At 47.6% G+C, this 10,231-nt stretch overlaps 2 protein-coding genes across 3 annotated transcripts in view; both read left to right on the top strand.

Annotated features, from left to right (window-relative positions):
• Positions 1-4,764: 4,764 nt before the first annotated feature.
• GCHFR (GTP cyclohydrolase I feedback regulator) overlaps positions 4,765-10,231 on the top strand; it is a 19,335-nt gene continuing 13,868 nt past the window's right edge. Inside the window, exons 1-2 of one of the 2 annotated variants that reach the window (XM_043548131.1) lie at positions 4,841-4,966; positions 5,494-5,553. In XM_043548131.1, coding sequence (XP_043404066.1) covers positions 5,530-5,553 — 24 coding nt within the window. In that variant the 5' untranslated portion in view covers positions 4,841-4,966; positions 5,494-5,529. Of the gene's footprint in view, positions 4,967-5,493; positions 5,554-10,231 lie in introns of both variants that reach the window. The other variant, XM_043548130.1, reaches the window with a different exon arrangement.
• The window catches only part of C6H15orf62 (chromosome 6 C15orf62 homolog), a 25,167-nt gene continuing 19,858 nt past the window's right edge, over positions 4,923-10,231 (top strand). The window contains exon 1 of the mRNA XM_037900473.2: positions 4,923-4,966. The gene's annotated coding sequence lies outside the window, so the exon portion shown is untranslated. The remainder of the gene's footprint in view (positions 4,967-10,231) is intronic.

Here is a 10,231-nt window from a genome sequence, read left to right as displayed (position 1 = left end):
TAATAAGGCTGTGGCAGAACAGCACATGGAACCCTGTTCTCCTGAGTACCAGGCTAGTGCCTCAATCACTGGGCCATCTTTCCTCCGGTTTCTTTTCAGATTGTATGTTTCAAAGTAGTACTGACCAAGTTAGAAAGTGGCCAAGGCTTATATCCTTGTTCTTGCAAACAGGGTCATGAGATTATTCATGACTGCAAGTGATCAAGACCTCTATTTAAAATATCATCCAAACACACTACTAAGCAGCATCCCTTTCCCCTAGCCTCATGCTGGAGTATTGGTTGTGCACATTTAAACTCTAATTCAGGAAAGCACTCAAGCATATGCTTAAGTCCCAGTGTCTTTTACTTAAGTACTGTTCTGAATCAGGGCCTAAATTGGAAGACAGATGTGCTTAAAATAAAGCCATATATTTGCATACCTAGTTACCGCTGTCCCCTCTTCCATAACCAATTCATCCATTCCCCCAGAATACTTTTCTGCTGAGTTCAGCAGTTTTGTGTGTTACTGTCCTAAGCTTTTAAAGTGTTAGGCTGGGTGTTGAGGGTTAATGACTTCACCTGCACCATGAGAAGCCTATACTATGCCCAGCCTCTCCCACTGATTCCCTTTGTTTCCTGAGTCTCATTTCACACACACACACCCCAAAGGAATTTTACAATTAATTTTTGGAGTGAGGGAGAAACTTATTGGATCAAATTAAACCCTGGTGTACATCCAGGGTGAATTTGGATTATTGATTTAACATACTCAGGACCTATTACTTAGCAAAACAGTTTGCGTTTAAACACCAGAAAGACCAAATCACTGACTTTGTAGGTGTTTAACTGACATTTGCTTAGTTTCAGCTGGAAATTCCAAAGAAGTTTACAAAGCTGAAGTAAATGAAAACCCTCAACAACCCTCTGAGGTGGCCAAATATTAGCTCAATTTTTTTTAAACAGCTGGGCAAAGAGAGACACAGAGTGGTGGAGTGACTTACCTAAAGCAACATGGTGAGGCAGTGGCAGAGTTAGAAATAGAACCCAGGTGTCCTGGCTCTGAGCCTGCATTCTAATCATCTTCTCAAATCAATCAATTATTATTAATAATAATTAATAATATATTTTTTTAAACCTAAACTAGCTCTTGGAAAATGGGCTTAGATCCAAAAGTGTTGTTGTTTCTGTTTAACATAGAATTACTTCCAGAAATAAAAGCTGTATCTTTTTTTTCTTTGCACTGTAAATATTTCCATGTAATTGTCAGTGTTGAGTTAGGTTGGACCTGACAAAGCTTTAGAACAACCAGCAACTGAACTCTGCAGAATATGCTGGTTTCAGTGGAGAAAGTATCAGTGCCCTGAATTAACACAGCTTTGTAGCTCTATTCTTCGTTCACTGCCAGATGGAAAAATAACATACTCCCCTCCCTCTTGTATTCTGTTGTAGTAGTGCACAGTTCACCCCTTAAATCAGAGGTGGGCAAACGGGCCACTTCCGTCCTGCGGGACCGTTCTGCCCGGCCCCTGAGCTCCCGGACGGGGAGGCTTGCCCCCAGCCCCTCTTGCGCTGTCTCCCCTCCCCCGCAGGCATGCCGCCGCGCGAGCAGCATGGTTTGCACCCACCCACCTCCCAAGCTTTCCAACAAGCGTGTCTTGCCGCTCTGAGCAGCCTGGTAAGCCGACGGGGGGCAGGAGGTCCCGGGGGGCAGACACGGGACAAGGGGCGGTCAGATGGGGCGGAGGTTCGGGGAGAGGGGCGGTCAGGAGACAGGGAGCAGGGGAGGTTGGAGTCCTGGGGGGGCAGTTAGAGACAGGGGTCCCGGGAGGGGGTGGTCAGGGGACAAGAAGTGTGGGGAGGGATGGGTCAGGGGTCCCAGGGAGCCTGTCAGGGGACAGGGGTGTGGATAGGGGTTGGGGCAGTCAGGGGACAAGGAGCAGGGAGGCTTAGATAGGGGGTGGGGTCCTGGAGGGTGGTTGGAGTGGGGGGTCCCAGGAGGGAGTGGTCAGGGGACAAGGAGGAGGGGGTTTGGATGGGTGGAGGGTTCTGAGGGGGCAGTCAGGGAGTGGGAAGTGGGAGGGGGCGGATAGGGGGTGGGGGCCAGGCTGTTTGGGGAGGCACAGCCTTCCCTACCTGGCCCTCCATACCCTTTCGCAACCCCGATGTGGCCCTCGGGCCAAAAAGTTTGCCCACCCCTGCCTTAAATGGTTCTGATTTAATTTAATCCCATTGCCATAGGACATTACAAAGTAATATCTCAGCCAAGGACAGAAAAGTACTTGCAGAAGCTACAGGGAAGCTAGGCGAAAACTGTTTTTCTCTCAAAACTCTTACCGTTCCCTATCTCAAGGCAGGGGAAACAATAATAAATAGTGAGCAAAGAAAATCAATCTGTTGTCATCCCAAGAAAAATCTGGGTGGGACCATTGGCTCTTGCCATCTCCTGTTTTTCACTCTGTGAGGTTTCACCAGGAAGGATCTCAAAGGGCTGTTTTCTGTCTCCAGTAACCATTTACTTGGAGCCTCTTATAAATCATCTTCTTTATTTTTTTTAAATGAGCAAATGTTTTTGTGGATTGTTATTAAATAGAGAATCCCCCAAAGTCCAGAAGGCCAAAAACCAGCCTCTAAGGCACGTCTCCATTTGGAGCTTGGTGTGATTCCCAGCTCAAGGAGACATACTGGCACTAGCTACATGAGCTAAAAATGTGGCTGCAGCAGCATGAATGCCAGGAGGGGTTAGCCGCCCCAAGTACATACCTATACAAGACCCTAGGCATATTCCTCAGCCATGGCAGCATGAGCGGTGAGATGGGCTAGCTGCCCTATATATGTATCATCCAAGAACGTATGTACGTACTCTGGGCCACTAGCCCATCACACTGCTCATGCTGCCGCAGCTATACTCTATTTTTAGTGTGCTAGCTTGATGAACTGGGAATCACACTCGCAGCTCGAACTGTAGACATACGCTGTCTGGAAGGATTAGGGAGAAATTTCCTCTATGGGCAAGTTATCCCATAATTGCTAACTTTCAGGGTTCTTCCCCTTTCCTTTGTAGCAGCTGAGACGCACAAATGTTGGAGATAGACTCTGCACTAGCTGAATCATTGGTCTTATCCAGTATGATAACTCCTGGGTCTGTGTATCAAATTGTCTTTTTTATGACATTCTTACTCAATGGCACCGGGGCCTAATGCAATAGCAAGCACAAGTTCACTTTTAGGGATTTTGCTTACTGGATTTTGATCTCTTCAATCCCTCTTCATTGTCCACACTTAAGCCACCATCTGCCTCTTGAACCAACGTCAACGACATTGCAGGACTTATCCAGTAGCCAGTGATGTGGTAGAATGTACAACTTTCCACCATCAGAAAACAGATACATTATTTGTGAGACATGCTTGGCTCACAAATCATGGTTAGATACTCTCTGGAGTAGCCATCAACTGAGCACAAGAGTGGAGGCTAGGAACCCCTGAGCTCTCCTCTTGTCTCTGACTTTGCCTTGTTACACAATCTTGGGCAGTCAAATCAATCCTCCACGTCTCAGTCTTTCCCTCTGTAAAATGGGGATATTATTACTTCCCTCCCTCCCTGGGGTGTCGTGAGGATTCATTACTGTTTGTACAAGACTCTGACCATACAAAATGCTACTCTGATATACAATCACTCCGTTGTACCCACAGAATATCTGTATTCTGTTAACATAACTGCTCATCATACCTCCGGGGAATACTACAGCCCAAGGGCTATATTCACACTATTGGCACAAGGGGATGGAATTTGCAATCCCCTGCATCAGTGGGGTCATTCACCCCCAGGAGAGGGCAAAAGTTAGGTTCTACTATCATTGCATCTCCTGAGAGTCCTGCTTATACTCACTCCTTAACCAGTATTATGCACTTCTAAGGTTGCACTGGATGCAATATGACCCCACACCCAGCTTCTTTGCTAGGGAGATTATGATATTCTGTTTTACACAGAGGTGAATATTTTAGCTCCACCTTCTGCTTCCCTTCCTTTTATTTTTCAGAGGATCGTTGCAGTTAAACTCTGCAAAGTCCACTGGGGCTGTTAGCAGGAGGCACTTGAACAACTCCTGAGACTGTCTGGTGTTCAGGTCTCTACCTGCTTTTGAGTCAAGATTTAATTCCTTCTTTAGAAGTAGTGTTAGGGCCTACTTTGGAGCAAGGAGAGGGAAGGGTCCTGTTACAGGCCTGTTAATAGTGTGTCTAGAGGTTGATGGGAGGATATCCCTAGGGTGGCAGTCTGGGCAGGTTGACATTTGCACCAAGTACAATGCATTGTTGGATGAGCGTTGTTTTTTTTCTGGTTCCCTTTGGTGGATGCAAATAGAAAGGGGGAAAGTACAATAGATCAAGCCTCCCAAAGCAGGGCCCCTGCCCTCCTCTAGCTACCCCAGCTCCCTAACTATCTCTGTATCCAATGCAAGACAGCCCTCCTGGGTTTCAAAACTTTCCATGGACTGACTCCCCAGGACCTCTCTAGCTTGCCATCCACCCAGCCCTCTGCTTGTAGGCCTTGTCCGCAGACGCGTCCAGGCTCCCCCGTGCCCTTTGGAGAGCTCCCTCGTGTTCAGTGCCCCAGTCTGGCGGCAACACACTACGCAGCCCTCCTCGCCAACGCCTCTGCGAGGCTCGCTCAGGTGCGGGGAGCGCCTGCTTCCTTTGCAGCCAGGCACTGAGCGCAGCCCGCCCTGGGAGAAGCCCCGGCAGCACGAGGGCAAAGGGAAGGGTCCCGCGCCGCTCCCCCCCCTGAGGTGCGCCCAGTCCCCTCGGGCTATAGGCTGCCCCGGGCGGGGGTGTGGCCGCGGCTGGCCAGGATGTCACGTGTGGGAGGCTAAGCTGGGGCTGGAGGCAGAGGCAGACGCCGAGCGGGAGCGGTGGGCACTAGACTCCACCTTGGGGCCGGGGGTAGCCGGGATCATGCCCTACGTTCTCATCAGCACGCAGATCCGCATGGTGAGTGTGCGCTGCCGGCGCATGGCGGGGGATGTCGCACCCTCTCCCTGCCTGCAGCCCTCTCCCGCTGGGGCCGTTGTTCCGCCTTCCTAGCGGGCGGGCGGGCGAGTGCCTGGCGTAACGGGATCCGGACCGAGCCCTCCCTTCCCCCTCCAGAGGAGCCCAGCCTGCAGCCGTTCTCCCGTCCCCGGGAAGGGCGGGAGCTGGAGATTACTGAGAAATGCAGGCGTAGAGGGGCAGGGCCGGGAACGACTTCCGTGGTTTGAATCATGGCAGCAGGGCGAGTTCTGGCTTCACTCGGGGTTTGTGGCGGCACCAAGCAGATTGCGCGGGGCGCCAGACGCACTCCGGAGCGGATCGCGCCCTCTCTCCTGAGCCCACGCTTGTCCCTGGTGGCAGCTGCTTCTCATTAATGTTTCTGACACGCTGCCTGGTTTATTTCCAGTGCATGGTTTTGTTTGTCTGCTGCTGGCGGTCGATATAAAATCCAGGCTTGACGATTTGTTTGTGTTTGAATTTTCAAACAGCTGGATGACACTTGATTTCCCCTCTCTAGGGGTGCGATGTACTGCTGTCCAGCTGTGCAGGTAATTTAGTAGCTTTGCAAACATCTGGGTGACAGCTGATTCCTTCCCCCCAAATTTAATTCCAGGATGCCATGTATATTACCATTGCCTAGCTGTACAGAGATTTTAATGCATTTTAAAAATAGATGGATGGCACCTGAATTGCTCCTGTAGTATTAAGATACTGCTGCCCCGCTTTGGAGGTAACTAGTATTTCTGCAAAGAGCTGGATGGCAGCTGATTCCCTTCTCATCCCGCAGTCCAGGAGTTCAATGTACAGTACTGTTGTCCAGCTGTGTAGGTACCTTCTCCAAACAGCTGGGTGACAGCTGACTTTCTACTCTCCACTAGGGGTGTGCTGTACTGTTGCCTACTTGTGCAGCTAATATAGTCCTTGACTCTTCTCCTCTTTGCTGTCTTTCCCCTACCCAAGGTAGATCCTGGCATGTGTTACCTGGTTGTGTTTTGACACTTGTACCAGGCTTGATAAATTCCCTCCCCTTTCCCAGGATACATGGTTTACACTTAGAGTCTTGCACATAGCCAGATAACTGTCTCTGGGGCACTGACTGAAACTTGGAGAGGAAAAACCCCAACGGACTGTCTTCTCCCTTTCCTGGGTGTCTTGTGGGCATCATTCAGGGTATGTCTATGCTAGACTTCTGTACCTCGAGTTAACTGGCAGTCAGTTACAAAAGTCTAGTGTTGGCAAGCCCTTAGGGCTCTGACTGAATAGGAAGAAACATAGTCCATAGCTCAGAGGTAATTTATGGGGGCAAAAGGAAACTAGCTGTTAGAGCCTGAGTGTGTCTGAGAAGGAATTGTCCTGCCATCCAACAAACCAGCACATGTGGCCGCCTTCACCATCGATTTTCACCATTCCCTGCAAATAGTCCTGCCTCCGCTCCTCTGCCTGATGGCCCTACCAAGGGAAATAGGAAGTCTGACCAGGTTACACATGTTGAACATGCAACAATACCGTTGAAACCATGTTTAAATACTGTTGCTAGCATAGTTACTGTGGAAAGGGATGTTTATCTGACAATTGTGCTCTGGGCACTCCAACTAGTCTATAGCCTGCTTGTCTAATCTAGTCATGTACAGGACAAAAACACTGGTTCACACAGGTCAGGAAACAGTGATTGCTAACAGAGTGTCAGGTGCTGTCTGGATAAAGCCTAAAAAGCAGACAAAAGTTTTGTTTTCTTTATTTTTTAAAGGGGAGACTTGTAAATGTTGACTGAAGTCCAGAATATGAGGATGTGGTTTTTGCAATAAGAAGAACTCGACTGTGGAACAAAGTAACCTGTGGTCAGGAGTTCTGTAAAAAAAAAAAATACAAACTCAGGTAGTGGAAGAACTGCTCCTATTACACACCCTCCTGAAACTGCGTGTTTATTATATACAGCGAGAAAACATGATGGTGTGTAGTGGAATAAAGGCTGTCCTGTTTACTGTAATGGGTTTGGGGGAGATGCTTTAACCCTTCACAGGTTATGTAGATGATCCCAAATAGCCACACACCATGTCGTCTTGTTTATAATTCAATATAATACTTGCTATTTCCAGTGCTTTTAAAAGTTTTATTGGTACAGATTTTCATATCTCTGTGTCTGCATGACCAGGTTGCCTTACTTACCACAGATAAGCTTTGGATGGTAGGAAAATGAGTGTGTATGTGTGTGTGTGTGTGACATAGTCACAGTATTCATGTCTCCATTTCATAAATCCTCAGAGCTAATTACAAATACTGGTCCCAGTCCTGCAGTTGGATCGCTGTGGGCAAACTCCTGTCCCCTCTTAGAGTTCCCTTGGAATCAATGGGTCTTTGCATGGCACAGAGATCTACTACAGTGGATCCAATTGCAGAATTGGGTGCTCTGATGTGTCACTGGAGAGTTTGGGATCTCAGCTCTTCAATGGGATATAGCAAATGTTATAGAGCTTAAAATTGTCATTGGTCCACAAGTGAAACAACAACTGAAATCAGTAGTGGGCTAATGTACATTTAAAAAAAACAATAATAAAAAAAAAAAAAATCCTTGCTTTCACCTGGTCCACATTGGCAATCGCCAGAAGGAGTGGGGCATGGCTGCCACTGCGCTGGACTTAGCTGCCTCTACTATCCGGTAATTTCATTGCTAAACCAGTAGTGGGTCAAGGTGCACTGCTTCGGGCTGCTAGTTTGTTTGCTTCTGTAACGGTGCCCTTGCCCACCATTACCCTGAGCCCACGTTTCAGGAACAGCACGTATGTGATGTGTCCCTAAGGTTAGTTCATGGAAATCAGTACAAGGTCTCCAGGCTCTGTTCCTTTCTTGTTCACAGGCCTTGCTATTTCCTCGGCATAACCCTTCTCTTCTCTGTCACTAAGGCCAGGTCTACACTTAAAACTTGCCAGTATAGTAATGTCTATTAGAGAGGTGTGGGTTGTTTTTTATTTTTTACAATACTTTTAGATCCTAGTGTAGATGCAGTTATGCTGGCAAACCAGTGCTTTTGGCACTATAGCTTATTCCATTCAGAGCACAGGTATAAGCTATAGCAGCCAAAGCGCTCTTTTGCCAGCTACAAGCTGCATCTATAGTAGAAGGGTATGCCAATATAGCTCTATCAGCAAACCTTTTCTAATGTAGACTAGACCTGAAAACAGCTCCTCCCATGGGCGCCAGGTTTGTATAATTTTCGGCGGTGCCCAGAATGGGTCCAAGCAGAGCCGTCCCATACATAGGATGGACTGGGGCAATCACCCCAGGCCCCGCGCTTTGGGGGCCCCACGCTTTAGGGGGATGCGGGGTCCAGGGTGTACTGGGTGGTTAGCAGGGGGCCTGGTGCTGGCAGCAGTGAGCGACCAGGCCACAGCCTGCTCTGCCCCGCCGGCTCCTGGCATTGCTTGGGGGAGGGGGCGGAAGCCAGAAAGAGGCGGGGCTGAGCCTTGTGGGAAGGGGTGGGATGGGGGTGGGGAGGAGACAGAACAGGGGCAGGAAGAGGCGGGGGTTTGGGGGGAAGGGGTGGAGTAGGAGCAGGGCAGAGCAGAGACAGGAAGAGGCGGAGCGGAGCTGGCTGGGTTGCTCGCTGCTGCCGGCACCAGGCCCATCGCTAACTCCCCAGGCCGCCCTGGACCCTGCATCCTCCTGAAGTGCAGGGCCCCGCAAAGCGTGGGACCTGGGGCGGTTGCCCTGGTCGGTCCTATGGACGGGGACGGCTCTGAAAATATAAGCCCGAACATTGGTGAAGCCAGGCCCACCTTCCTGAATATTGGTGGAGCATGGGCATCACGGGCCCATATAACTCACCGCCTATGGCTCCTCCCCCTATTGAAGTCAAGGGCAAAATGGAAAAACTACCATTGACTTCAGTAGAAGCAAGATCACGCCCTGAGTCTGTACTTCTAGACTGTTTGGGGTTGTTTCATCCCCTCTGGGCACACCCCTAGTTCTCCCCTTCTGAAATTCCATGGAACTTCTGGGCTCCAACATTCATCTCTTGTAAAAACAAAATCATCATATTTTCTTGCTCCTTCAACCTTGATGGCTCCAGAGAAGACTCCTTTCTGCTGCTGCTTTCTATCCACTGCCAGCTCTACCATACAGCCGGCCAAAAATGTAATCGACCTGTGATGAGGAAGAGCAAATATTTCCCGTTTGCCTGGGGCAGTAAAATCCTTTGACACAATGTCAATTTTACCCTCTACTCTTCTTAACTAAGTCTAAGTAGTTAAAATGAGTTTTTAACTATTGCATTTGGTGCCTATGGTCTAGTGATGGCTGTACTAGGTTCCAGAACATGTGGGAGAGACCCCCTCTTGGATACAGCACCTGTCCTCCATGGCCAGTTGTAGCAGTTGATAATGCTCTGTCAAATAGAGGACAAGGAGCCAGGATTATTGGTTTCTCATTCTGTGGCCTCACACAAGTCATTTAGACACTGTACCTCCCTTTCTGTTTGTAAAAATAGGGCCAAGGTGGATAAAAATAGATTTTTTTTGTTGAAACCATAAAAAATTAGATTTTTTTAAAACTTAAACTGGATTTTTTAGCTTTGTTATTTAAATAATTTTTCTTTTTAAAAATAAACTGGTTTTAAAATGAAATCTGAATTTAATACAAAACTTATGATAATGTCTCAATATTTACATAAAAGTTAAATATGCTGAATCCATGAGCTTATATCAGAAACCTTGAGTTAAAGACTGTTTTTTAATATAAAGAATCAGGGGAAAACATCCAGCTTTTGAGATCAAGCTTCATAAGTGTGGCACAATAGTTCGTGTACTGTATTAAGGGCTTATTTTGCATAATAAAAATAAATGTCATATGCTGTTTTGTGTGTTTAATTAAATTCCAGTTACCACGCTAATGCAGCATATCACAAATCATAAGCAAAAAGTTAATTATCTAGTAAATAAAAGAAATATCATTCACCATTTTCAAACATACTAAAAATGTACAATTAATAAAAATCTGAAAATATTAAGCTATATAATTGCTTGTATAAATGTCTGTAGTTATAGTGTACCCTGCAAGGTAGCAAAAAGATGTAACAAATCCAGTGTAAAGGCTCTATTTAGTTATAAATCAACATGTGAGATTTGGAGATTTTTCAGAGCAGGTTAGACAAACACCTGTCAGCAGTGGTCTAGATCAGTGGTTCCCAAACTTGTTCCGCCGTTTGTGCAGGGAAAGCCCCTGGCGGGCCGG

Source organism: Chelonia mydas, chromosome 6 (assembly GCF_015237465.2).
Source record: "Chelonia mydas isolate rCheMyd1 chromosome 6, rCheMyd1.pri.v2, whole genome shotgun sequence".
NCBI classification, from domain to species: Eukaryota; Metazoa; Chordata; order Testudines; family Cheloniidae; genus Chelonia; species Chelonia mydas.
This window is presented reverse-complemented; position numbering and strand designations above follow the sequence as displayed.